At 51.9% G+C, this 25063-nt stretch overlaps 13 protein-coding genes across 13 annotated transcripts; 4 read left to right on the top strand and 9 right to left on the bottom strand.

Annotated features, from left to right (window-relative positions):
• Positions 1 to 902: 902 nt before the first annotated feature.
• Positions 903 to 2213, bottom strand: BU25DRAFT_431182 (uncharacterized protein; the record flags this gene model as incomplete). Its single annotated transcript, XM_033708648.1, has 5 exons — positions 903 to 951; positions 1004 to 1401; positions 1477 to 1629; positions 1666 to 1894; positions 2122 to 2213. 5 exons carry the CDS (start codon positions 2211 to 2213, stop codon positions 903 to 905), a joined length of 921 nt encoding a protein of 306 aa, XP_033562056.1.
• A 1182-nt stretch (positions 2214 to 3395) lies between these two features.
• On the bottom strand, positions 3396 to 7010 carry BU25DRAFT_448330 (uncharacterized protein). Its single transcript, XM_033709595.1, has 5 exons — positions 6866 to 7010; positions 6014 to 6811; positions 5614 to 5964; positions 5479 to 5565; positions 3396 to 5430 (listed from the first exon to the last, which is right to left on the bottom strand). Exons 2-5 carry the CDS (start codon positions 6780 to 6782, stop codon positions 3797 to 3799), a joined length of 2841 nt encoding a protein of 946 aa, XP_033562055.1. The 5' UTR covers positions 6783 to 6811; positions 6866 to 7010; the 3' UTR covers positions 3396 to 3796.
• Positions 7011 to 7172: 162 nt separating this feature from the next.
• On the top strand, positions 7173 to 8883 carry BU25DRAFT_367304 (uncharacterized protein; the record flags this gene model as incomplete). The annotated part of the gene is made up of 4 exons (XM_033703866.1): positions 7173 to 7231; positions 7283 to 7387; positions 7490 to 8455; positions 8510 to 8883. The coding sequence occupies 4 exons, from the start codon at positions 7173 to 7175 to the stop codon at positions 8697 to 8699; spliced, it is 1320 nt and encodes a 439-aa protein (XP_033562054.1). The 3' UTR covers positions 8700 to 8883.
• Positions 8811 to 9726, bottom strand: BU25DRAFT_491020 (golgi apparatus membrane protein-like protein tvp23; the record flags this gene model as incomplete). The annotated part of the gene is made up of 3 exons (XM_033711530.1): positions 8811 to 9155; positions 9225 to 9557; positions 9630 to 9726. 3 exons carry the CDS (start codon positions 9724 to 9726, stop codon positions 9001 to 9003), a joined length of 585 nt encoding a protein of 194 aa, XP_033562053.1. The 3' UTR covers positions 8811 to 9000.
• Positions 9727 to 9882: 156 nt separating this feature from the next.
• On the top strand, positions 9883 to 11084 carry BU25DRAFT_367299 (citrate lyase). The gene is made up of 2 exons (XM_033703865.1): positions 9883 to 10049; positions 10102 to 11084. The coding sequence occupies exons 1-2, from the start codon at positions 10013 to 10015 to the stop codon at positions 11028 to 11030; spliced, it is 966 nt and encodes a 321-aa protein (XP_033562052.1). The 5' UTR covers positions 9883 to 10012; the 3' UTR covers positions 11031 to 11084.
• On the bottom strand, positions 11050 to 12397 carry BU25DRAFT_45645 (uncharacterized protein). Its single transcript, XM_033710028.1, has 3 exons — positions 11764 to 12397; positions 11476 to 11695; positions 11050 to 11423 (listed from the first exon to the last, which is right to left on the bottom strand). The coding sequence occupies exons 1-3, from the start codon at positions 12314 to 12316 to the stop codon at positions 11069 to 11071; spliced, it is 1128 nt and encodes a 375-aa protein (XP_033562051.1). The 5' UTR covers positions 12317 to 12397; the 3' UTR covers positions 11050 to 11068.
• An 876-nt stretch (positions 12398 to 13273) lies between these two features.
• BU25DRAFT_458258 (uncharacterized protein) lies at positions 13274 to 13579 on the bottom strand (the record flags this gene model as incomplete). The annotated part of the gene is made up of 1 exon (XM_033710190.1): positions 13274 to 13579. The coding sequence occupies one exon, from the start codon at positions 13577 to 13579 to the stop codon at positions 13274 to 13276; it is 306 nt and encodes a 101-aa protein (XP_033562050.1).
• Positions 13580 to 14674: 1095 nt separating this feature from the next.
• BU25DRAFT_392248 (uncharacterized protein) lies at positions 14675 to 16183 on the bottom strand (the record flags this gene model as incomplete). Its single annotated transcript, XM_033704647.1, has 1 exon — positions 14675 to 16183. Exon 1 carries the CDS (start codon positions 16088 to 16090, stop codon positions 14675 to 14677), a length of 1416 nt encoding a protein of 471 aa, XP_033562049.1. The 5' UTR covers positions 16091 to 16183.
• A 1878-nt stretch (positions 16184 to 18061) lies between these two features.
• BU25DRAFT_421375 (DUF1772-domain-containing protein) lies at positions 18062 to 18670 on the top strand (the record flags this gene model as incomplete). Its single annotated transcript, XM_033708083.1, has 2 exons — positions 18062 to 18125; positions 18225 to 18670. 2 exons carry the CDS (start codon positions 18062 to 18064, stop codon positions 18668 to 18670), a joined length of 510 nt encoding a protein of 169 aa, XP_033562048.1.
• A 269-nt stretch (positions 18671 to 18939) lies between these two features.
• BU25DRAFT_45343 (uncharacterized protein) lies at positions 18940 to 19638 on the top strand. The gene is made up of 2 exons (XM_033709813.1): positions 18940 to 19120; positions 19175 to 19638. Exon 2 carries the CDS (start codon positions 19262 to 19264, stop codon positions 19601 to 19603), a length of 342 nt encoding a protein of 113 aa, XP_033562047.1. The 5' UTR covers positions 18940 to 19120; positions 19175 to 19261; the 3' UTR covers positions 19604 to 19638.
• Positions 19639 to 19672: 34 nt separating this feature from the next.
• On the bottom strand, positions 19673 to 21385 carry BU25DRAFT_392242 (nucleotide-binding domain-containing protein; the record flags this gene model as incomplete). Its single annotated transcript, XM_033704646.1, has 1 exon — positions 19673 to 21385. The coding sequence occupies one exon, from the start codon at positions 21383 to 21385 to the stop codon at positions 19673 to 19675; it is 1713 nt and encodes a 570-aa protein (XP_033562046.1).
• Positions 21386 to 21642: 257 nt separating this feature from the next.
• On the bottom strand, positions 21643 to 23423 carry BU25DRAFT_45440 (uncharacterized protein). Its single transcript, XM_033709865.1, has 5 exons — positions 23228 to 23423; positions 23056 to 23175; positions 22658 to 23006; positions 22448 to 22611; positions 21643 to 22404 (listed from the first exon to the last, which is right to left on the bottom strand). Exons 1-5 carry the CDS (start codon positions 23249 to 23251, stop codon positions 21901 to 21903), a joined length of 1161 nt encoding a protein of 386 aa, XP_033562045.1. The 5' UTR covers positions 23252 to 23423; the 3' UTR covers positions 21643 to 21900.
• BU25DRAFT_410502 (uncharacterized protein) lies at positions 23214 to 24313 on the bottom strand. The gene has a single exon (XM_033706310.1). It carries the CDS (start codon positions 24062 to 24064, stop codon positions 23597 to 23599), a length of 468 nt encoding a protein of 155 aa, XP_033562044.1. The 5' UTR covers positions 24065 to 24313; the 3' UTR covers positions 23214 to 23596.
• Between the last annotated feature and the right edge of the window lie 750 nt (positions 24314 to 25063).

The raw sequence follows: 25063 nt of genomic DNA, 5'->3' as shown, positions 1-25063 counted from the left end.
GTGTGCATGTGTCAGCTGTTCGTGTCGAGCAAAGTCTGTGGAGAAAAGTGCTGAGGCATGTAGCGTGCTCGCAAATTGAGCTTGGCCATGTCGACCGTCGAGGCCAAGGTGTCGCCATGACGCTTCAGAAGCAGTGGGCGATACTCCTGGGTGCTGGCTAACCGAATGGCGACTCTACTCTGCAGCCAGAAGTCTAAAGAGGCATTTCTACCGCCTTGCGGGAACGCACAGGCAGACCGAAGGGCTTTTGTCCTAGCGCCAGTTTCCACTTCAGTGTTTGCACCTCAAACAACACGACTTGTGCCATGGTATTCAGCTTGAGCGTCCGCGTTCCTTACGTTCTGATGCCTTCGCCTTCCGGTGGTCGCCCCATATTGTGGACAACTCAGGGACAGGCGGAAGTCGTCGCTGTTGCCATGGACTTCATGCGCCTCGAATCCAACTGGTTCGCGTTGAAACAGTTAACCTTCGAAGAGTCTGCTCTCACCGTGAAATTTCTATGAGGGCGGTAAGGGGTATACTGCCAGGACCGATAGCGAAGGTAACGGCGAAGTGATAGCGGCGGTAACGGTGGGGCGATAGCGAGTGTGATGGCTTAATGCCTCCATGTCAAAGTTGAGCGCACAACACCATGATTTTTGGCTATTGTTGTATAACAGAGCTTTTTTCCAGGCTTCAAAGCATCTATTTCATCAAGCGCATCATCGATTGGAGCCATAGGTGTGGTGTTATGTAGTAATGAAGTTTGACGCGCAATGGGTTACCCCGCGCATCGTGTGAACGCGCGCATTGTGTGCACAGACACGGTATCGACTTGAATCTCTCAAGACAATCGAAGATGTCGCCGACACATACCCAGGCACGTGCCAGATTGTCTGGTCCGTTCACGAAACAGAACATCTTCAACATCTGTTATACACATCGCAATAACACTTCTCGTATGTGGGACAGCTTATCAAAGTTAGCAGCCGCGCATCCCAATTCTAATTCATCGAGTACTTACTAAACGGGGTCTTGACCAAACAACATGTGCCAAAGATACTCAAACACCCGTCCACTTGTCCCATCCTTTAGCTGAGTTTCCATCAACCACGTATAATACTTCTTGTATACGTCCAATGGCCGCTTCTGCACCTGCTTGCTCGACACGGCAAACTGCGCACAGCAAGGGGTCGCCAGTACGTGCGGTACATCCGTATTGTTGAACAAGTCTCGCCACGCATCCGGCATCGCTGCTTCGATTGTTCGATGATCCTCAGGCGGGTTTCGGAACGGCATCACTTCGTGCGGACAGCCGGGATCGTGAACGCAACGCAAATTCGCGAAGCCGTTGCTCTGGATGAAGTTGATGTTGAGGGTTTGCAGAGAGACTACATTGGAATGTTCGATGTTGTCGGTGTGCTAGGCGGTCGGGTAGCCATCTTTGTGCGGATGAATGAACGCGATCGTTGAAGGGAGGTTATTGTAATTCTGCACGATGTATGCGAGGTATGCATCTGCTTCCATCACTTTGTTCCGAAGGGTACGTAAAGTGCTGTTAGTGAGCAGATCCAGGGTCGATGTGTTGTGCGGAGTTTCGGTATCGAAGTCGTAGATGGCTGATTGCCAGTCTTGCAGGTCGGTATGTACCTAGCGTGTGTCGTCTGTGGGAAGCTTTGCTATTACTACGACGCGATCAGGTAGCGTTGGGCTAGGTGTCGCGACCGCAGTACTTTGCGTCAGTGTGCTTGTATATTGAGGGGTGGTGGAGGTCAATGACGTTTCCTCTTTCGTGCCGTCATGCGCAATTTCCTGCTCAAGTATCTTTTGCTCTTCTGCTTCTGTTGCCTCATGTCGCCATGGCTTCTCAGCAATGCTGGCCTCGACAGATTCCTCTTGGATATCATTGAAGGTTCTGTGTAGTTATCATCACCGGGGTCTTTCCACACCAGTATTGACTCAAAGCGTATATCTTCCTGCTTGTGTCAATGGAGGGAAAGTGGGCAGAATCGTGATGAATTGATGGGCTGCTACGTGGTCTTTATATATATGGGCACTAGGGCATATTCTGGAATAGCCTATAGGCCTGAGTGAAGGTGCCTGCCTGACAGCTTGATTTTCGGAAAATACGATCAGCTTCACTCTGTTATCATATCTCGAATCGACATCGACAACACGTGTTGGGAGTCGCATCTGAATCTAGTCGAAGTGAGGACAGTCGGTGTGTCCATCATCGTGATCGATGCAAGATCGGAGCCGTTCTTTCAGCCTCAGCGTCGTCTGCTATGACTGACCATGGGGACCGACCTCACAGCCAACGCCGATTTCTTGCCAAAGTGGTTATTCTTCTATACAGTACATCATGTCAATACGCGAGGGTGCTGCAAAGAACCACCACATACCTTCAGCCCGATATATCTGCATCCTGAACTCACTTCGTCCCTGGTAATCGCATACATCACGTCTCAATGGTCCCGCATCGCCTACTGTCTTTCCATGAATCACGATGTGATCGAAATATCTGCCAACGTGGGGGCAATGATGGCCGTGAGGCAGTTCCAAAGAAGTAAGCATGTTTTGCAGTCTTGTAGTACTGCGTCCAGGTCCAACAACGATACTCGATCTGTCTCCGTGGAATACCTAGGCAGGCAGGACACGCGAAGTTCATGACGTCCTGAACATAATGATGGGGTTTGGCGTACTGTGACGACGACCAGGCTGATGCAGGGTACAGGTAGGCAATGTTGCGGGGCTGACAGCGCAGAATCTCAGACAGTGGTTCTCGCATCCACACTGCTTGATGCCTCGAATCAACCCACAACGCCAAGCCGTTCCTTCGCGGCAAGAAGACCCAACGCGGTAGTTTCTAGACTCTGGATGCAACAAACATTGCAAGACATCCATTGTTAAGAAGCAGATATTGCTCAATACGGCAGTCAATATCTGGTCGTCGCGCATTGAAGATACCCAAAGTGGCAGTTTTGCAAAAAGCGTCGATCGCCGTCAATATATTGGCTCCATCTTCCAGAAGGACCAGAACATCCTCACCGCATGTCACCGGCTTTCCCGCAGCACGAAATTCCATAGCATGAGAGCAGTTAACCACGCTTGCCTTCGTCTCGTCAGCTCGTCGAAAAACAAAAGAAGAAATCTAGGTGATTTTCACAACAATAGGTCGTACAAAATTTTCTGCTCGACGCCCTGCATGTCTAAAGCGAAGACCATGAATCCGTGATGCAATGACCACCCTGGATCCAGAATCAGGTTGCGCCAAACAACCGTGCCCCCAGCCCCCTTCATTCTCCGGTCACGGGAACTTGTTGCCTTCCCACACACTAGACGCAGGGGCCACACCCAACACATATATAAACCCCCCTTCGGTCGCCCCTTCTCTAAGAAAGCATACTTACCTTGTTGGGAGGGGCAGGGTCATGTTTCTGCTTCCTCTACCTTGATCAGCTGCATTGCACAGCGCGGACTGGTTGGGGTACGGCTTTCCTTCGGGGACGCCGCCGGCGCAATTTTTGCTGGCGTTCTTTCCTCGTACGAGGAGGGTACTTTTTCATTGATGCTGCTGCCATGCACAGGGCGTTGAGGAAGAAGATTAATGATGCGAGAGTAGTGCTTGAGTTGGCAACCAGTAGTTGCAGGCTGTTGTGTTGATGCACATAATTTTCTATGTTCTGCTGCTGTTTCTGTGCGCAACGTGTTAAGACGAATGATTGTATTACTTGGTCAGCCTGCATCCAACATGCTCCTGCAACATGGTGCTGGCCATATATCTTCTATAGCGGAGCTCCATATCTTCGATGCTCTATTAGTAGTCCATCAACGCTCCCGCCATCCTGCGCTGATACTTCTCTACGACTTCCTGACACCTTATTACAACACCAGCCGCCAACACCCTGATCCTCTCATCTTCCTCGCTGCCAGCACCAAGACCCTCAAACACCATTTTGACCCACGCTTGCGTCTCCATCAATTCCTTGCCCTGCTCTGTAGCCAGTCTCTCCTTATTCTCGTTCGTTTCTAGCAACATCAGAAACCCGAACAGCAGCGCACCCAGGATCGCTTTGTCGTTGCTTGCTAGGCCTCTCACGGAGAGCAAAAGATCCCAATACTCGCGCGTCATCTGCGGCAAAGACAGCGTGTTTGGTCCTGATGCGTTCAACAGTAGCGACAAAGTCTGCAGGAATGGCGGGAGGAGATGTGTAGAGCTGTAGATCGAGTCGCTGCTGGATCGGATCTGCAGCCACCAGCGACCGGTCAGTGGAAAGAAGAAGTTGTCAGCGACGATCTGTGCAAGAGCGTTGGGTATTGGCTTCTTGCGCGCTGCTTCGACTTCCATGCGCGAGCTAAAGGTGCGCACTTTGAGGATGTTGGGCCCGCTGAGTGTGTCGGCTGCTTGGGAAGCGATCGGTGAGAGCATGGCGCGTGCCATACTGCTCGTGAGTTTAGAAACCGGGTTTGCGGCCTTTTCCTCTGTATACATCTTGTGCAGATGTGGTGGTAGTTGCTTGCTAGGGAAGGAGGGTGTTGCCGGGATGAAATCGTCTGTGGATGTATTCTTCATGCCAGCGAGCTCGCGCGCTCCAAGGCCGAGTGTAGTGAGCATAGCTATGCGTTGCGTGAGACTGTAGTCGCCTGAGAAGAATGACCGTGCGAACCATCGCGCCATTTGTGCTGGTCGCACAAGAAGCACGGCGATCAGTGCCTGCTGCCTTTGCTGCGCGAAGTTCTCCAGTTCCAGGCCATTTTGAAGACCAGTCAATGTCGTGGCAAGTTCTTCGAGGTGATCTACGACTTCCGTGCCGAAATTGGTTTTGCGTCGTATCAACGATGTAGCAGTAGATAGGGCGAGCTCGTGACGATCGTAATTCTCCTGATCTCGAAGATCTGCAACGAGATCCCTGATGTACACGGGCGCGGTAGGCTTGTTACGGTTGATAGCTGCAGGATCCTCATCATCGTCCTCCGGATCCGAGTCTGGCTTACTGTAAGCCATCAGGTCTGCGTCTTCATCCTCGGACTCAGAAAGCACCTCAATGACACGGGGGCCTTGAATCTCAGTGATTACCGGAGGCTTTGGAGCTTTGGCCGCTGGCTTAGGTGTGGATGCTGGTCCACTCGTAGGGAATGCAGTTGCCTGCTTCTTCTGGAGGTCTAAGATGCTTCCAATCTTGTCATCCACCTTGGTAAGACGTTCATACCACTTCGCCTCCGTTGCCTCACTTCCCTCAAGCTCGATCTTCAGCTGAAGCTCAGGCTTATCCACCATCTTTGAGATTGCCGTGCCAACAGCGATTCCGAGGAAGCGAGCTCGAGGAGATGCTGCCCCGATGCGGTTCGACATACCGTTAACTTGATACGTTGATTTCGCCATCATAGTTACGAACATGGGTTGTGTTCGTTGTACATAGCCGCAACATAACGCTGATGTCTGCGCAAGAGCTGACAAATGTTAACGCACATTCAGCGGTATGTGAAGCGGTTACTGACCTTCTTGTTGCAAAACTGGTGTATGCTTGACATAAACAGAGCCTCCAAAGGTCTTGATACAGTTCTCAAATAGCGTTTGTAGCTTGTCTACATGGTGTTAGTGTCTGGCTAATAGATTGGACTTTCGATGCTGACCTTCATCTTGAGCCAATGTGGCAATCACAGTACGACGAATGGCAAGTGATTCTTCTAGGGCCGGAACGGTAGAACTTGTAAGCGAAGAGATAAGATGATCCATCAAGATCTCGTTGTCCTTGACGAAACTGCTCAATAGACATGCCGCGCCCGAGATCACAGGTGATGGGTCGATAGGTATGTCCTCTTTGCTAACAATCTCCGACTGAAAGAAGTGCTTTGTGATGTAGACGATTACAGCATTGCAGTACTTTCGTTGCTCGAATGCCTTCAGCCGGCCTACGAGATCTGCGAATCGGTTCACTTGGTCCTGCTCGATAACAATGGCGAGGATATTAGCGACGAGGCGGTCTTATTTGTTGGTCAGTGACATTTCCCAATCTCAGACGGGTCGTCTTACCTGTATACCCCAGACTCAGTGTTTTGGCGCTAAGTTCGGTCAAAGCTGTAACGTACGTCTCACCCTTGTCCCCAACAGTCAACATGTGGACAATGTTACGCCCAAGCCAATCCGCGAGGTCGTTACCGCTCGAAGATGAGCTTCCGACCCCTTTTTCTTTCAGAACATCTTCGGCCTCAGCTCTGATCGACAATATTCGGCCTGATGCTACCTGCGCAAGGAACTCCTTCCACATGAGCTTCTTCTGTATGTCGTTCTTGCCGAAGGCTTGGATCTCCTTCCAAATAGAGTACGATACATCATCACCGCTCAGGACTCGACCGAGCACATCCAACGTATCTTCGATGAACTCCAACACATCCTGCGCAGTCCCAGCGGCTTTCTTCTTCCTACTCTCTGCAATGAGCAAACGCAGTCTAGTGAGCAGATGCCCGATTCCGGTAGGATTGTGTAGTATCGAGGAAAGGCTTTGAGCATCTTTGGAACGTTGTTTGAGTACTCTCCAGAAGGTCGGTATTATATTGCTAACAAGCTCATGTGCTATGCTTGCATACACTGGCCCTGAGATGATAAGGCTGACTTTCGGGCTGTTGAGGAAAGTCAGAACATTGGTCACTATTCCTTGACTGGGTTGTTTCCTCAGAGCCTGTAGTGCTGATTGCGGTGAATCGATAGTAGCTGCATCTTGGATGCTCAGGTCTTGAATCTGTCCGATTGCTGGCTTGGAGACAATCTTCTTGGTGGAAACGGCGGTGAGGAAGCCAGCCATTGTGATCGTACACTTGATCGATATGTCGCCTTGAAATGGTCAGATTAGTTCAAGCACGTAGAGAAGTCATTTCCACGACTCACAAGTGATGCGCTAAAGTCGGAGAACTTGTGAGTGGTTATCAAGTAGACTTCATCTGCTCGTGCTCGCCATCGGTGCGTTTGGCCTCAACATGCACTACACGCTCCTGATGATTTCAAGGTTATCTCGGGAGGTCGATAGTTGTTCAAGTGAATGTCTAGAGGCTCACTGCATGTTTGCCTTCGGCAAATCTTGCCCTAGATGATATTAGGCTCTTGGCAGCGCTAAACTCCATCTAACACCGATGCCTACATCCTCCGTTTTGCTCAACTTGATCTCTTCACTTCCTTTCTCTGAACAGCCCGCAAGATGTCGATAGAAGCTCAGAATCCTGTGTCTGGTACAACAGCAAGCCCACGAGCGCGATGGTAAGTCTACAATCTCACACGTTTTTTGATTGCTAATGTGACGTGATGTAGGAAGTACCTGGACAACATCTTGACACGAAGCGGGCCGTTCACGGATCCTGATGCGTTCATGCCGGGCGAGACTGTCATCGAGAGCTTGAGCAGAGCCAAAGTACTGTGCGTGAACACCGAATTCCGAACATGAAGTTTTGAAAAGCTAATTATGTCCAGAGTCATGTGAGTCTGTCCCACTCCATCACATACCTTCCAATAACATAACCTCAGTGGAGCCGGCGGTCTTGGATGTGAGATTCTCAAGAACCTAGCACTTTCTGGCTTCAAAGATATCCACGTGATTGATATGGACACCATCGATGTCAGCAACCTGAACCGACAATTCCTCTTCCGCCAGGCAGATGTTGGCAGCTACAAAGCCGAGGTCGCAGCTCGCTTCGTCGAGAAGCGCGTCAAGGGTGTCAAGATTACACCTTATTGCGGCAAGATTCAAGACAAGGATGAAGCGTACTACATGCAGTTCGCCATGATAGTATGCGGTTTGGACAGCATCGAGGCCCGTCGATGGATCAATGCGACACTTGTCGGCATGGTAGATGAGAACGACCCAGACTCTCTGAAGCCGTTGGTAGATGGTGGTACTGAAGGCTTCAAGGGCCAGGCGAGGGTTATTCTGCCCACAATGACCAGCTGTATCGAGTGCCAGCTCGACATGCACGCTCCACGTGCTGCTGTCCCACTCTGCACACTTGCGACCATCCCCCGTCAACCACAGCACTGCATCGAGTGGGCGCACATCATTGCATGGGAGGAGGAGCGCAAAGAGATCACGCTCGATAACGACGACCCGGAGCACATCACCTGGCTGTTCCAGAAGGCCCTCAAGCGCGCTCAAGAGTTCAATATTGAAGGTGTCACATACTCGATGACACAGGGTGTGGTGAAGAACATCATCCCAGCTATCGCTTCGACAAACGCCATCGTCGCTGCAAGCTGCTGCAACGAGGCGTTCAAGATCGCGACAAACACAAATCCCTTCCTCGGTTACCCAGAGACCGCAAACTACATGATGTACACTGGCGACGACAGCGTCTATACATACACGTTTGAACACCAAAAGAAGGACGACTGCCCTGTCTGCGGCGCTGGTAACATCGCACGACCACTGCCAGTCAATCCCAACATCACACTGCAAGAGTTCATTGATGGACTAGCGGAGAGGCCTGAAGCGTAAGTCTCAGTCTTGGTCTCCGATTTGAAATTCCAAATACTGATAAGTCGCAGTCAGCTCAAGAAGCCTTCGATCCGCACCGGTGAAAAGTCGCTGTACATGCAAATGGCTGGCCTAGAAGAGCAGACTCGTCCCAATCTTGAGAAGAAGCTGAGCGATCTGGTTGAGGACGGCGAGGAAATCCTCCTCACCGACAAGTCGTTCCCAACGCAGTTCAAGTACAAGCTGGTGTACCAGAAATAGGCTGCTGGTAACCTATCCATTCGACCGGCTCAAGACCAGGTTGACACTTGACTCTGACCGAGAGGGGTCGACAGAGCACACAATAACAGCACGCATCATACGTAGCGCAACGACAGCCGGCGTATCCTTGCATATATATGAAGCGACTTAGCGTACATATGCTCAATATAACACCAAGCTTGACCGCCATCTCGTAGGATATCTTTCAATCATGCTTTGTGACCCTGAAACTCCATGCGCCATGCCTGCTCTTACAGCGCCCAACGCTCGCTTTTGTCGCAGTACAATCTTCTCCGCTTGATCATCGCCTGAACAAACCACCGATAACACCACCAGCCAGACTTCTCGCCAGGCCAGATCCATATATCGCATTCGACGCAAAGCCGCTCGCCTGGCTAAACTTATCGCACCTCGAGAACGCAAGCGTATTCGTAATCGTAAGAACAAGCGCAATAACTGTCCCCTTGTTAGCGACTCCTCCACAACCCCTCTTTCCCCCGACCTCAGATAAGCAGAACAACTCACCAACAAGCGTCAGCCAAATAAACTCCAAACTGACCAGCGCCAATATCGCGAGCAGAATCCACAGCACGGGCTGCGCATACAGCGCAATCCAAAAGAAGCGCTTATCCGTCGCATTCACCTCCCTCGTCTCTGGGTCGGCAGACTCAAACACCCACCGCCCTTCGCCCGTCGCCGTGTCGACTTCGTTCCACCAGCGCAGCCCGACCAGCCGGCGGCCGGCGATGTTCTTGAGGTAGTAGAAGTCGATGGCGAGCAGCAGGATGGTGATGATGAAGATCATGACGAAGTTGAAGGTTAGGAGGCGCAGGCCGAGGATGTACACGAGGAGCGAAGCTGGCAAGTTATGTTAGCTATGCTGCGCCAGCAACGAGGGGGGATGCCTGGAAGGTATTGATTGGGGCGTACAGATGCGGAAGAACAGAAAGGTGAGCAGTGTTATGGGGTGGGTGCTGAGTTTCCAGCTCAGCGCGCCGGGCGCGGGGGCTTGTTGTGCCGTTTCCATGGCGGAGTGTGGGTTGCTGTGTGCTGCTGGCTGCGAGCTGCGGATGTGCGAGATGCGGATGTGCGAGATAAGTTAGCCGCGTGTCATCACTGAGGCTCAGGTACGCGACTTAGCGTCCGTCGGCGGTCGGCGTGTGAGCTTGAGCTCCCTTCCCCACACGATCTGAGCGCGACATCATATAGCCGGGAGATAGCCGGGAGTACTTTGGCTGGTCGTTGCGATCAATCCTCTCGTTGACTCTAATCGTGCCTTTGGACGACTGAGACTCGAGGTAAACCTGGTAGCAATGGCAACCCCAATTATCCGGCGGGCGTGCATGTACGGTACATTCACCCTCCCAGCTCCATCTCTCCAGCGGCAGCTAACAGCACCCAGTCCCAGCATCCTCGCAAAAGATGCTCGAGAAATCCTTCGCCATGCACGCCGATAACGTGACCTACGACCTCGAAGACTCCGTCGCGCCCTCACTCAAAGCCTCCGCACGCTCAAACTTACGCTCCATCCTGTCCAGACCGCGCCCTACCGGCATCAAGGAGATGTGCGTGCGCATAAACAGCGTAGACACGGGTCTCGCCCTCGACGACCTTACAGAAGTCCTGAGAGGCGAACACCTCGACGCCATCATGCTGCCCAAGTGCGAAAGCGCCGCGGACCTGCACTTCGTGACAGACGTCATACGGCACCTCTCACCAGACAGACATCCAGGCGATCCCAGCAAGGTGGGAGCGGGGAAGCAGCCAGTAAGCATCATTGCGCTCATCGAGTCGGCAAAAGCGATCCAGAACCTCAAGGAGATCTGTGAAGCATCGCCCTACCTCGACGGGCTGGTGTTCGCAGCAGAGGACTTCGCGAAGGATATGAGTCTCACGCGGACGCCCTCGCTGACAGAGTTCCTGTATGCGAGGAGCGCGATTGCGACGGCGGCGCGCGCGGCGCTGCTGCCGAGTACGATTGACTTGGTGTGCACGAGTTACAAGGGGGATGTGGGGTTGAAGACACTCGAAGAGGAGTGCTTGAATGGGAAGGGGATGGGCTTCAATGGGAAGCAGTGCATACATCCCAGTCAGGTCGCGGTGTGTCACAAGGCGTTTAGCCCCGGGGAGAAAGAGGTTGAGTGGGCGGCGAGAGTCGTGATTGCGGATGAGAGGGCGGATAAGGCGGGGAGAGGGGCGTGGACGCTGGAAGGTAAGATGATTGACGTGCCGGTAGTGAAGAAAGCGAGGGCTGTGTTGAGGCATGCGGAGGCTTGTGAGATGGATGTAAATGCTGTGAGGGAGAAGTGGAAGGATCAGGAGCCGGAGTAGGCTTGGATAAAAGTCAAGATAGGCTACGGTGATGCGTGTTAATACCCTCTATCGCGGTTCACTTCGTTGACCAATTCCCTGCCACTTCGTTCTCTCCTGATGTTCTCGGCCAGCACTTGGAATGCTCGCTCCGCATATGCATCACTGGCGCCACTGACATGCGGCGTGATCAAGACATTGGGTGCCGTCCAGAGAGGGTCGTCTTTGGGAAGTGGCTCCGGGTCGGTAACATCCAAGGCAGCGCCGCGGATCTGCTTCGTCTCCAACGCTTTGATCAATGCCTTCTGGTCAATGATCGGACCACGTGCGATATTGGCGATATATGTGCCGCGCGGGTTGCTCTTGTGCAGAAGTTCGAACTCATCTGTGGAGAGTAGATGCGTCGTGTACTTGCTATAGGACTGTAAGCCACGCGACTGATCAGTTTGAGAGGCGGTACACTTACGTCAATGGCACGCCAATAACCAGCAGATCAATCTCTTGCTTCAAGAAGTTGTGCAAATCCTCCTTATCTGTGCCGCTGTACCATGCGCTGGGCAGACTGCCATCCGGATCCCCAGTGCCAGGAACGATATACCCATTATCCCTCTTACTCTCCTCCGTTTTGCGCGGGCTCGCCGTATACGCAATGACATCCATCCCCATTGCTTTAGCAACTCTCGCCACTACCAAAAGTCAGTCAGCCTATTCCAATGCAATTAGACCTCGAAAAGAACATTTGTCTCAAACGTACCCTGCCGCCCAATGCTTCCGTATCCAAGAATAGCCACCCTCTTCCCCACACGATCACTAACATTCATGCCAATCCTCTGATTCCACTCCTGCTTCTTCTGCAAGTCATACAGCGTCGTGTAATTATGACTATGCACCAGATCCATCATGACCACCCACTCGGCGATCTGTGGGCCGTGCACGCCATTCGCGCTGCACAGCGGGATCTTCGAGTCCGTATAAATCGGATGCTTATCAACATGATTCGTGCCCGCGGAGAAGAACTGAATGAGCTTAGTCTTTGGAATATCGTCTGCGGTCTTGGGAAGCCAGAATAGGGTCGCTATGTAGGATGCTTTGGCTGGCAGACCCTCAGGGATATCGTCGACAGTGACCTTGCCGTTTTCGAAGTGTGAGTAGTAGTGCTGGACTTCGAGATGACCAAACTCCTTTTCCAGTGCATCTATGCCCTTCTGGCACTGTGCTCTCGGCCATGGCAGTACAGCAAGGAGCAGCTCCTTCTCTTTTGAGGCCGTCTTGGACGGTAGTTCAGGTCCGCCTCCCATCGCGACCATTAAAATATATGTAAAACTGAGGGATGGATTGACTCGATTTGGTATCGACGAATGCAGTCGGGGGTCCAAAGTGAGAGATCTCGAAGGTTGAAGCGGCGCGCCCTGTATATATGTAATCGTAGTCGCAGGGCGTTGGTGGGGGCCAGGTGTGGGGCAACTGCGACTATCTAACGGTGATGTGCTTCCGCCTTCCTATGTCCGAATGCGCGACCGCCGAGACCGGACGAGTGAGCACTTGCAAGAAGGGGCACCTGGAGTAGGAGCTAGACGGCCGCGGTGGGTAGATGGACGAAGCGTGAGCGTTCGAGATGATTTCTGAGCTAAGCGTGTCAAAAGGACAGGTGAAAGTCACTGCCACCAACATCAGATAACTGCTTGCCGCATTGGCTGAAATCCTTCACAAGCAGTCCTCTGAAACGCTGAAACGCTGAAACGCTTGCTGCTTATTTGTTCTGCTTTTCCGGAAGGCCCGTGTTGTGCAGCAGAGAATTCACGATAAGCACAAGTCGTCATTTCTTGCAGTGGTTGAACCATCGTACATCAGAAACGGACCCCGCGCCCAGTCTTTCGAAAATGCGCTACCGAGGAGTATTCCATGACTCCCTTGACCATCGAGCAGTAACACATCGGCAAGCCGGCATTCATATTTCTCCATTGAACAAACGTTGGCATCAACCAGAAATGTTCAAGACGATTGTTTGCCACATCATAGGCCAGGTCCCCTCCGATTTGGTTACCGTCTTCTATATATAAAAGTCTCATGTGTTCGATGCTGTGTTGACTATCTTGTTGGGATGCCGTGTAGGTAGAGGCAAAGCATTCAAGAGTTGTGCCATTGAGCAGAAGTGCCTCACTTATGGGCATGCCAGAAGTTTGGTGTTCGCGAACACCTAAAACCCTGAGATCCGAGTCACACGGGTGTCACGCTAAAGATCAGTCGACCTTTGACCTTCATGTCTAGGAACTCGACTGCGCTGTCCACAGAGGCCCACGACCGAGACGATGCACCACATCATCGTAGAGGTACGTCCGGTATTCCGGCTCAGAACCAGTTTTCCTCGCCAGCTCGCGGTACTCGTCTCGGTACAAAGCTGCGGGCTCATTGACCTCGTTCGCTGATCCCCCTGTCCGAGCTCTACTGCCATTGTATTCGTCCGTATCTTCAGTGTGCGTGTGGGTGATGGTTAGAGGAACAGTCGGTGGACGATTGAGAAGATCGCGTAGGCCTTCGACTGTCTTGAGCAGCGGGTATCTCCCTTGCATATCGGCCAAGGTCAAGCCACGCCTTGGACGTTTTGTCGGCTGACGGGTTGCTCTTGAGCTCTCCAGACACAAAGATCTGCGACTATCGGCACTTCGAATCCACGGTAGCCTTCGGATCGTCCACAAAGTCCAGAAGCTGGTCTGTAAGCGGTGCGAACCAGCTTAAGACATCTTTTCCTTCGCCCCTTCTGGCCAGCCCTGCCAGCCGCTCTTCACATGGTAGAGCGGATTATCTCCTTCCTTACATTTGTCAAACACGGCCTGTGCCACCGCTCTCAGACCTGGTACGTCTTCGAAGAATGCTTCGAAGAAACCTGCCACCCCGACGTATAGTTATCCAAGCTCCTCCTTAAGCACATCGCTACGTGTTTGCGATGCTCAGTCGAATTCGCGAAGCTGGCTGTGTTGATGGACAGGGGCGTTTGTTGGAAAGACGAGGTAAGACGGGGTCGAGGGGTGGAATCGGTGACGGCGTCGTAGACTCTGTTCCACATAGCATCGTCGCTGTCTTTGCGTAGGTCCGCTTTTAGGGAAGGAATTATTCGTTCGACGTCGAAGTTGTTGGCGTTGACTGTGGTCACAAGCCTTGACAGGTCATCGAGTAAATTCTTGCCGCCGCTGTTCGAAGGCAGATGACGAGGAGGGTTTGAAGAGCAGATACGAGGGCGACTAAGAGATTCTAGGTCTCTGTGTGTACTTTAGAGGAGGCCCTTAAGAGGGCGTGTCTGCATTACCTTCATTTCCCGCCTGACCCAGCGAATTGGAGATTTTGAGAATGCCTACATCCTCATATGTAGAACTGTAAAAGGCGCGAACCCCATCTAATCCTCCCGCTATCGGTTTGGACTGGATAATATGTGATCGCGACAGTGTTGGCATCCTTGAAGATCCGGATATAAATTGCGGTTGCGTATGTGATTGGCTCTGACCTGTGTGGTTTAAAAGGGCATGGGAAATCACCAAGAAAGATGTACGACGTAAGAACTGACGGTTAAAGACGATTACGACGGACGCGCGACAATGCGCAACCATGCCAACAAGGGGCACATCTGAGGAGGATCTTAAAATAAACAGTGCCTTGTTCAGTAAAGCCCTTCACCAGCTCATCGGCAGCTGATAGTCAGACCAATGCTCCTCTGTATCTGCCTCCCTCCACTTCTCTATCCCTCCTACAACACCATCAGCATCAACCTCCCACTTTCCCTCCTCGACCATTGCCACCCAGTTCCACAGCACATACTTGAGCTGCACGTCATGCGCTGCAATGAAGTGATTAAATCCCAGCTGGTAAAGCTCTGTACTCCTTGGTTCCAACTTCGCTGCGGCGTTGTCCCCCGCGCTGTGCACATTCTCACCTATTAATGCATCGTCGCTGGTTCGCGCAAATCCGTTAGCGCCCAAAAGAAATGGGAGGACGAGTTTGCAGCCATCTTCGAAGGGGTGGGCGTGATGGGGCTCAGTCTCAGTAAGGTAGAGGCCGGCTGCACAGGTCGAGATGGTACTGAAATTGGAGGAGAAGGGCGAGATGGGTATTAGGTCACCCCAAGGCGCGCAGAGGGTCTCTTGATAAGCAGAATGTGTGCTTGAGAAGATCAGAAGTGGGTAGAGCTTGTTGGACTCCGCTTGCTCTGATGCTGGGGCAAATGATTGGTGTTGGGCAATGCGTAAGCCAGGTGCGATGTAGGTGAAGGAGGGTATTGGAGATTTGGCGAGAAATTGGTAAGCGAAGCTGTTAGAGGGCAGCATTTGCGGATGACCGCCAGTCACGAGATCAAGCAGACCTGCCTTGGTGTCCTGAGGTTGAGACGGCATCTTGTCGTGGATTGTGTTGACCAGTTGTTGGAAGGCCTCCAGAGTGTCGTCGAGATCCCGCTGGGTGTACGACGGCATGATCCAGGGCTCCGTGCGCTCTTGTTCGCCGTTGTATGCCTCACCAACCGTGAGGACTTTGCCTTGGTCTATCATGTCGATGAACCCATCAAGTATCGTCTCAAGAGGTAGCCATGTTTGTCGGCCATTCATAGTAATGCTAGTATCACGAATTGACATGTGCTGCATGGCCATTCCGTAGTCTTGATCCAAGATTAGCCCTAGAGGATGAGTGGCGCCCAAAGCCCCATTTGCCATGTAGAGACTGACAAAGCATCGCTTATTCGAATTGTCTTCATCTTCTGCATAGTTTACGTTCTGCCAAAGCTCGTCTGGGAAGCACAGACGGGCTAAATACCGATGGAACAAGTGAGGCGGGCTCGCCGTTTCCATCGAAAATCCATGCCAGGCAACCTTTAGAAACGAGATCACGGCGGCTTCGAGACGATTGGAAACGATTGTAAGGGCTGCATCGCCACCATAGCATTCCCACCATGTTCGTTTGTCAAGAGTATCCAATGCGAGGCCTCGTTGTGTCCAGCCGAGTTCGACAATGTAATTGTGAAGCGCCGCACAGCGCTCATAGTCAAGGCCGTCCAGTTCTCTCACCGGTTGCTCGTCGCTAATGCGCCATTCTGCCATGATAATGCGGCTGAGGAATAGATACGTGTAAGATGGTTGAAAATCGAGACAAAAGTCTTAACGCGGCTCGCTTGCGCCACTGTTACGTTACGCTAATTCGACGTTAGCGCCAGATCTGGCTAGATTGAGCAACTCCAGATCGTTAGACGTTGCCATCTTGAAAAGGGACGGCAAACCAATCGTGGTGATGCGTGTTAGTCCTGCTCTCATGTTTTGCAAAAAGTGGACAATAAGCTCAGGCCATCTAGAAAATCAACAATTTAAACCTCAGGACCAACACCATAAACACAGCCTAAACGCATATTAAAACAGCTAGAATTTTGTTGCACGTCCTTTTGTAACATCCTGGCATTCAATCAGCCAACCAGGGATATTTTTTGATTGTTTTGTTGATCTTGCGTGGGTCTAAACCTGCCCACACTTTATCGAAACGCGCCATCCTTTCATTCCTAGAGTAACTGTCACGGTTCAGGGTGCTCCTGCCTGTCGAACCTCACCTGCCATGAGAGTGACTGCCACGTCACACTAGCGTTGTTTACAGCTACTCACCTATATGTACTGTCCGTAGCTTCACCCAATACAACCTCAGTTCAATCCTTCAATATTTCCGCACATGCGTACTGATCACTCACGATCCAGCGCAACAGTAACAGGTAGGCCTGTAAAACTTCTCCTTCAATGGAGAGACCTAGGTTGCCATAATACTCAAGTCTGGACTCTTTGAGTATCCAATTATATACTCGCAGCCATGTAATTGCATGTAATTAAGCATCTTTTCGCAGGTGTGGGATGAGTCCTTGTCCATGTACAAGTACTACTCACCACCCCAATGAAGTAGCACACTTTGAAGAGTAGGGAGAATCTTCTCAGTGAACACTTTGCTTGTCATCTTGCCGTTGCTGTTAGAGATTTTGTAGTGTATACACCATGCAAAGTTATACTCAAGCACACAGAACAAATGGAATTCTTTTTCCTTCTTCTCCTCTTCTGTGTCTTGTTCGTGATGCTTATCATACTGCGCATTTTGCACCTTGCTTCTTTCATTCTTGCCCTTCCTTCTCTTAATCTTCCTCTTATGCCTAGGGCCAGTTTTCGACGAGACAGGAGGAAGCTTCACGTTCACTACCGCCATTGATACACGGTACCCTCCGGTAATCAATGGCCAAGTTCAGGTGCAATAGTCGGCCAAAGGGAGCAGTGGGAATTACTTCGATGAAGGCTAAGGGCTATGTGACACGCTACTCTTATATTGACTACGAAAAATTCAGCGAATTGACATCTCTTAAAGATTTGGAAAGAATCGAGGTTGCCGGACCATGTCCTTGTATGGTTTCTCATCCATCCGGCAACCCGGAAAGTCTCAAGGCAAGAACACTCGATGTATGGATCGACTGCTAAGGACAACGTCGATGCCTGCAACCAACAGAGCGCCTGCAATGTCGCCGGAGACACAGAGAATTACTGTGCAAAGTTCGGCATTACTCCACAACAATGCGTGAGTGACTCCATGACCTTCGAGATCAACCTCATTGCTAATCTGTGACTTTCGTGGTGCAGGACGCCGACTGCTGCAATACCCGTACAGGGTGGGAAAAGCCTTGTCCGAAGGGCAGAAACGCTTGCGACCCGAAGACCGGATGTCCGTTCGAGTTCAAGGCGTGATGGGAGTGTGGTTGATTTGAAGGTTTGGGAGAACGGCGAAGGCACGATCATCGGGCTAACCGGTGCTCCGATCGTACCGATCCCACAATTCCACCACGCAAGTTTCTGAGCTTCAACGGTAATAGTTCGATCCGAGTGCGGCATTAGTGGGACCGATGGGATCACTGTAAACTTATAATCTTGTTCGATGCTATCTCGGTAACTTCGACGTCTCTCTAACATTCTACTCCTTTCTTCTCCACACATTACACGCCAGCTTTCAAGGCCCGAACTCAACCTCCTTCTGGACCATCATCTGTACTATACAGAATGGCATCATCTGCATTCAGCGCCGCTAAGATCGTCGGCTTGACAGGAGCTGCATGGTTGTCAGGTATGTTGAACAGTCGCAAGACATTGCCCGCTGCTTGACCCCGAAACCCCGACAGTCCGAACGACCCACCAACTCTACATCTTCTAACCAAAACCCCAGGCACCATCGCAGCCATATCCCTAATCTCCATTCCTGCAGTCTCCAGAACACTCAAGGAAGACAACCTGTCTGCCGCTCATGCTGTCAAGCTCTGGAGAAACAACTTTGAAGCCGGATTTGCGCTGGCCCCACCCATTGCCCTCGCAACAGCATCATCTCTTGCATCCTGTGGCTGGGCCGCGCGCAATCTCCGTACATCAGGCGTAAAAGACGGGAGACTGTTCTGGGTCGCAGCTGCTCTGACTGTCAGCATCGTTCCGTACACGATCATCTTTATGAAGTCAACAAACGACAAGTTACTGCGCTACGCGAAGAAGGAAAAGTTGACCACATCTGAGAGCCAGGAGACCGAAGGACTGCTAAAGCGATGGGTGTTCCTTAATAGTGTGAGGAGCTTGCTGCCACTTGCTGGCGCGCTACTTACAAGCATTGTGGTCCTGGCATAGATGTCCAGAAATCATTCATTATCCCTAGTTCAGACATTACGTTAATGCACTAAGGGCATTTTGGCCGATTTTTCACCTATCCGTGCTGTCACGCCAATTTGATGTCGAGGTCTATACATACGTCTTGCACTGTCAGCAATCGCCCTGCGTGGGTGGCAGCCAGTCATTGATTCGGGAAGAGTGACTATCCAGGCAAAACAAGCAACTAGTACATCTTACTGTGGATGTAAACTTGACAGGGCGTGCCTGACAGCACGATACATGAAAGTGCCTGTACAGATTGGAAATCACAACTCGATCTGAAGGGCGCCTTGCTCAGGGGCTCTGAAGTATAAGAATTGGCCTTGCCTCGGCCGTAGTATTCCCAAGCACTCCCAGCTTACAGAATAGTAAAATGACATCTTCATCCACCACTGCTGAGATTGTTGGCCTCACAGGCTCCGCCCGGCGGTCAGGCCCGTACACACCTTTTCTTCCTTTCCTCTCCTAACCACTTACAGGCAGCATCTCCGCCTACTCCCTCGTCCCGATCCCCTCCTCTCTCGCCTCTACTAAACAAAACGCCGTCCTCATTGCTGCCACTCTCTAAATATGGCGGCACACCTACGAAACCGAGCACGCCCAGAATCCCTTCATCACGCTCACTTCAGCAGGGTCACTTGCAGTGTTGATGTTGAGGCAAGTCGGAAGTTTTGGATTGCTGCGGCGAGTACGGTGGGGATTGTGCCGTATACGATTGTTGTTATGACGGGGAAGCTTGATCGGCTGGTTGAGTTGGCGAGGAGGGCGGAGAAGGGGGGGGGGGGGGAGTTGTCGGCTTCTGGATGTGCTGAGGCTGAGAGCTTGTTAGAGAGATGGGTAGTTTTGAAGGGCGTGAGGAGTTTGTTCCCGCTGGTTGGCGCGGTAGTCGCAGCTGTCGTATTATTGGCGTAGCTAGGAACGTGATTTGCTTTGGGTTGATGTTGCTGCCAAGTACTTCACTTGAACCCTGACAGTTTTGCCTTACTCTTCACCCATGCCAGCTAACCCGGCAAACCGATTCTCCCTCGCACTCGCATAGCTCTCATACTCATCTACACTCCCTTCATACCCCGAATCTCTCCTCTCGCCCTTCTTCAGCTTACCCATTTTCTTCAACTCATCCTCCACGTTCCACGCAATCCTCTCCGCACCAATCCTCGCACCGACTAAATTCGGCGCCCCAGGGCCTAGCCTTAGGCCTGCAAGACGCCCGGTGATGAAGAGCGGCACGTCATCGTTCCACATCAGGTCGTCGTTGAGACAAGGCAGGCCACCTACGTAGTCGATAGGGTGTTGTTGCTGGAGCGTCTGCAGGAAGGGGATTGTGCGGATATCAGATTGAATGCCTGTTGCGAAGACAACATAATCATTTGCCGGGATCGGAACATCCGTCGAAACCTTAACATTGGTCCAAACCTTCGTGCCCGAATCCCACTCCACAGACGACAGCGCGGTATGAGTATGCAACACAATCCTGCCGCTCGCCACATGCGCATCAAGAACCTTGCGATATCTCGGCGTCATACTGCCACCATTCCGCGCCTGAGTTATCATCTCGAAGCGCTCTTCGTCCGTGTCCGCGCTCCAGAACGCAGCTTGGTTGAAATTGCGGAACTTGCCGACCCAGTCGAGATCCACGTCGAAGTACTTGACTTTCAGCGGCCCGCGCATCAGCAGGTGTACCTTGGTCACACCACGTTTGATTGCGAGGTCGGCTAGCTGGACGCTTGTGAGGCCGCCGCCGACGATGAGCATGTTTGTCGAGCAACGAGCCTTGATCTTGGCGGCAACGTGTGGAGGTGGGAATTGCTTGATTTGCATTGCATGTGTGTAGCCTTCGTGGAGACTTGGTGTTGGGAGACCTGGTACGGAGGGTATTGATGGAGCATTTCCAGGCCCTACAGCCAGTATGACGACATTCGCGTACCGAACACCCTGGTCGGTTTTGACGCGAAAGATCTTTTGATTTTTGTTCGATGCATCGTCCGAGATGACACAGTCATGTTCGATGTTATCGAAGCTACTTGCTTCGTCGTAGCTTATGTCCATCACGCGCTCCTGCCGAAGCAGATCTGGACCCAACCCATATCTTCTGATGACTTCTTCGCAGTGTGATGTAAAGAGGTTCGTACTCGGCGTAAAGTAGTCCTTTCGATCTCGCTCATCCACATCCGGTCCCGATCCTGGAAATCTGCCTCTCGAATTCAACTTCTTCTTCTTTCTGTGCTTGCTGATCTCTTTCCCTGCACAGCCCGGCAGCGCCTGCAACTCCCTCTCACGCCCCTTCTCATACGCGTAACCGAGCAGTGCATCACGGTCTGCAGGATCGATCTGGAAGAACATCGGGCTGCGGAGGTGGTTGATACCGAAGGTCTTGAACAATCGGTTCCACTTGCTCATCCAGTCTGTACCATCTGCGTCGAGGACGAGCATGTCTATGGAGGTGTCCCCGGCTGCTGTGTCGCCGTTGCAGCCGCAGTCGGAGGTGTCGGATGCAGGACGAGATGTTGATAGTGAGTCTTGGTTGGTCTTGTAGTTCTTGACGTTCATCTTACGGCCGTGTTTTCGGATCCAGTGATATCGCTGGTGTTCGTCGTCGGTGAAGGTTGCCGAGGGTGTATGCTCGCGGAGTCGTGCTGCAGCGGCGAGTCCAGCAGGACCGGCACCGATGATAAGAACGTCGTGAACATGCATGGTAGTAATCGATGTAAAGGATGAGGGATACTAATCGCTTCGAAGCGGCTTGAGGTAGATTTGCGAGGCTGCACTGAAGTCTAGTGATGTATGTCATGCTTCATGCACCCTGATGGCTCGTTACCATCATGGTACTCGAATGCACGCAACACCTGCGCGTCATAAATCGCGGATTCTTCGATCTCTCTGCTCGGCAGAAATGTCTGCAAGAGATATTGCGTACTAATGTGAGCTGGAAGTCTCCCCGAGTATGCATTGTATCGACAAGCTCGATGTCCACAGGAAACTCATCACAATGTCCGTTTGGTGCATTTGGGAACATTGGCATACTATTTTCGAGAGCGATATCACGAGATTGGCTGTGTTTGTTCGGGCGATATCCTGAGGCGTTGGTGGCTAATGATCGCGCGGGGAAACTGCATTGGGAGTTCAGCTTTGTTCTTCTGTCGCTCTGGAAAATGCTGCAAATGGGCTGCGGAATACGACTCGAAAATGTATTGCTTCGGGCTTTAAACTCATGTCGGGGCGTTGTAGTTGAAGTCTTTCTTGCGGTCTTGCTCTGTCCGCCAACTCGTCGGAGTGTCTATACTCAAGTCTGTCAACGACTTCTCGTACGATTTCACTCCATCCATTTCGATCGCACTGGTGATGAATTGTGGCCCGTCATCTGCAGTTGGATTTCGGAACGGGTCGTTGATGTCTTCCTGGCTTTCGGCGCTCCGAAGATCATCGCGGAAGTACTTTGACTTAGAACGTTTGCTTTGACTCACCCAATGGCTATGACTTCTTGCGGTACTAAAGGTGTTTGTTCCTCGGGTATTTGATGCTCGTATCGAGTGGGACTCGTCTGAGTAGGAGTTCCAGTTGCGCAACTTGAAGACCCGTTGGATAAGGGGGTATGTGAGAGGCAGGTTTGCGCATAAAAGAGCGGTGTACGACTCTCGGAGGTACCACAGAACCCAGTCTCTTCCAAACGGGTTCGAGAATGAGTAGTACTTGTTCAGTACAGCCGCAACAACCTAGATCCGTTAGTGTAGCTCGACGAAGCAGAAACGTACTGACTGTAAAAAGTCCAATTAGGAATATGCCGATCAAAATCAGCTTGTTCTTCTTCGGTAAGCGGACTCTGAACAGAAGTGGCATCGGTATGCTAAGAATGATGATATCCGAACTGATGTTGAAGACAGCGTTGGTAATCAGATGATTTGTTGCCGCAGAACATTGCGCTGCATCTGTCAGTATAAACCCATGGAATCGACCCAATGCACATACTCGAGATCGTTGGTACGGCGAAGTACTGGCTGAACGGACGGCACCACACGCCAAAGTAAAGAATCTCCATGACGATAAATGTAACGGCGACGTATATCGATGTGGCAATGACCAACTTGCGTTGCGGTAGTACGGCGGTCATACGGAAGTACATGATGAGTAGACATGCTTTCACCAGCCAGATAGTGGCGATTTGCATCTGCTCTACTACCAGGACATACTTGGATCCGGAGATGCGAGAGTCAATCTCGGCTTGAGAGTATTGCGAAACATCCTCATCAGGTGGAATGAGGTTGGATGATGTGGTAACCACTTTGGACGTGCAAACGAGCAGGACGGTGTCAGTCAGCTGAGGGCTAGTTAGCAAAGGCCTGGGTAGTAGGTCCCAATCGCCGTACCATGGCGCAGACGATCAGGTAATCATCCCACTGCAGACGTTTCCATGCTCCACGATGGAGGCGTCGTGATACTAATCGTACAATCACTAGGAACCAGCACACCCCGTAAAAAATACCGGCCTGTTGTTGTTGTTGTTAGTTGTAACAGTTGTAGATAGGCTGGTGGACATGCCTCTGGCTGAAGTATTGACATCATGCACGATGTCGCGGCTTACGAGCCGAGGCTTTGCAAAGGGACAATGAATGAAGGTGATCACGACAAGTGACAGTCCATCGAGAGACCCGTCGTTCGTTAAATCTGGCTCGATAGCAGGCCGCCGTGAAACAAGGCTGATGATTGCTGTAGAGATAGAGGAAAGTTGGAATCACAGGGACGAGACGAGGTGCCGGGACCCGCAAAGTTAATCGTGGAAGACGGACAAGGGCCCTGGAGCTGGTAAACTTTCGGTGGACACTAGAGATGCTGGCGTCTCTGTAGTCGCGGGAGAGAATTCGCTGATAGCAATTCCTGGGGTACTTGTTGCAAGCTGAATCGAAAGGCTCACAGGGTGATGCCGACAAACCTCGCCAAGCTGAAATGGAAGACAGTAACCCTGGAAAAAATTTGCCGTGCCCTGCGTGGAACAAATCGAAATTCTCTCGCCGCCACTTTGCGGCATGCCCCGGAACCTATTGGATCGTCCTGGGGCGGCGATCGGGCCTTCCATTGACAATCCTGGCGCCAATGAGCCGCATGGAGTAGCGGATAGATGGACGATACTAGCGTCATCTCCCAGCCGCATGCAGCATTCAAGCGGTCGAGGTTGAGATAAACAGTGGTCCACGTTTCAACCTCGTGAACGGATGGGCCAAAAGGACAGACCCAGGGCAGATCCGAGCCATGGTTCGCTCTAGAGCTAGGTGTCCTCGACAAGACGTGTTGCAGACTGCGACTCCAAACATTTAACGAACGATATGTGATCGCGAGCACATGCTCGCGGTCGTGCTTCGCGCACTTCGCCATCCCCATTGCAAGGCGAGCCGCGTTCGCCGGGTGACATGCTCAGGGGCAGGACGTCCATCTGCGCTCACCGATGGCGTTGCTGTTGAGAGTGGGTGTGCGGCAGAACGCACGGATGGCTAACGTAAGCCACTTGGCTGGAGACCTTAACCACTGAGGTTATGAGGAGAAGTACTGGTGTGGCGAGTCAAGCACATGTGAAGCCCTGTCGGCTTCTGGAAGACTCGTCGGCTTCTGGAAGACTTCTCGGAGACTTGTGATGGAATGGGGCAGTGAGGCCGGATGAAAGAAGGAGTGCTCCGTCCCAACAGAACAGATTCACGGTTTGCATGTGCCTGCTCGGTTGGGGTAAGCCGCCACGTGCTGCACCACAAAGATACACAGGCACGGCCGCACGAGCGTCGAGGCGCGAGGCGTGAAGCACGACAGGTGCTCTGCAGGAGCATGGACGTGTTCTTTCGCACATCTTAGGGCAGGACGCCTTATCTCTCCCACCACCTCGAGTCAGTACCTCGCCACGCCGATGCGGGCGTCGATTTGAAAAGGGCTTCGTGGAGTTTTCCTTTTGCCTACGCAACCACGGCAACGTTAGTGACTTGCACGAAGGTCTAACACTACGCGCTCCTTGACACTACGTGCGGAGTGCGAGCCGCCAGACCGCAGGGACAGACCGCGGGGAGAGCCGACGATCTGGTGTTCCCAAGATAGTGACGGCGAGTCGAAGGGACAGAAACTGATTCTGATATTGCACATCACTTTTGAAGCTTCCAAGAGATCATCCTCACCGCGGGACGGACCGCTGGCACAGGGAATTCAGCAGCCGGTCGATCGCAGCGTTCTTCAAGAAGTCTCCTCGTTGCATGGCCTTCCATTGCAAGCTTGGAGAAGTGACACCAGTAACTTCCATGCATGGAACGGGGGCGTTGCAGTGTCGCATGCTTCTAAGACTCTAACACAACTGCAGCTCCACATTGCACATGTCTGGTCGGCTTGGATGGATACAGCTAA

Source organism: Macroventuria anomochaeta (genome assembly GCF_010093625.1).
Source record: "Macroventuria anomochaeta strain CBS 525.71 unplaced genomic scaffold BU25scaffold_15, whole genome shotgun sequence".
NCBI lineage: Eukaryota > Fungi > Ascomycota > Dothideomycetes > Pleosporales > Didymellaceae > Macroventuria > Macroventuria anomochaeta.
The sequence above is the reverse complement of the archived record's forward strand: the minus strand, read 5'-3'. Positions and strand labels throughout refer to the sequence as shown.

Excerpts from the sequence above, each read along its gene's own strand:
- BU25DRAFT_367299 (XM_033703865.1), top strand. The coding sequence starts at position 10,013 with ATGGCAACCCCAATTATCCGGCGGGCGTGCATGTACG. Across the intron at positions 10,050-10,101 it reads CCGGCGGGCGTGCATGTACG|TCCCAGCATCCTCGCAAAAG; the intron begins GTACATTCACCC and ends AACAGCACCCAG.
- BU25DRAFT_45440 (XM_033709865.1), bottom strand. The coding sequence starts at position 23,251 with ATGATGTCAATACTTCAGCCAGAG. Across the intron at positions 23,176-23,227 it reads TGTCAATACTTCAGCCAGAG|GCCGGTATTTTTTACGGGGT; the intron begins GCATGTCCACCA and ends CAACAACAACAG. Across the intron at positions 23,007-23,055 it reads ACCTGATCGTCTGCGCCATG|CTGACTGACACCGTCCTGCT; the intron begins GTACGGCGATTG and ends ACTAGCCCTCAG.
- BU25DRAFT_448330 (XM_033709595.1), bottom strand. The coding sequence starts at position 6,782 with ATGGCTGGCTTCCTCACCGCCGTTTCCACCAAGAAGATTGTCTCCAAG. Across the intron at positions 5,965-6,013 it reads ACTGAGTCTGGGGTATACAG|ACCGCCTCGTCGCTAATATC; the intron begins GTAAGACGACCC and ends CCAACAAATAAG. Across the intron at positions 5,566-5,613 it reads CACATTGGCTCAAGATGAAG|ACAAGCTACAAACGCTATTT; the intron begins GTCAGCATCGAA and ends AACACCATGTAG.
- BU25DRAFT_45343 (XM_033709813.1), top strand. The coding sequence starts at position 19,262 with ATGGCGGCACACCTACGAAACCGAGCACGCCCAGAATCCCTTCATCAC.
- BU25DRAFT_410502 (XM_033706310.1), bottom strand. The coding sequence starts at position 24,064 with ATGGGGATGGCGAAGTGCGCGAAGCACGACCGCGAGCATGTGCTCGCG.
- BU25DRAFT_45645 (XM_033710028.1), bottom strand. The coding sequence starts at position 12,316 with ATGGTCGCGATGGGAGGCGGACCTGAACTACCGTCCAAGACGGCCTCA. Across the intron at positions 11,696-11,763 it reads CGGAAGCATTGGGCGGCAGG|TGGCGAGAGTTGCTAAAGCA; the intron begins GTACGTTTGAGA and ends GACTTTTGGTAG. Across the intron at positions 11,424-11,475 it reads GTTATTGGCGTGCCATTGAC|CAAGTACACGACGCATCTAC; the intron begins GTAAGTGTACCG and ends ACAGTCCTATAG.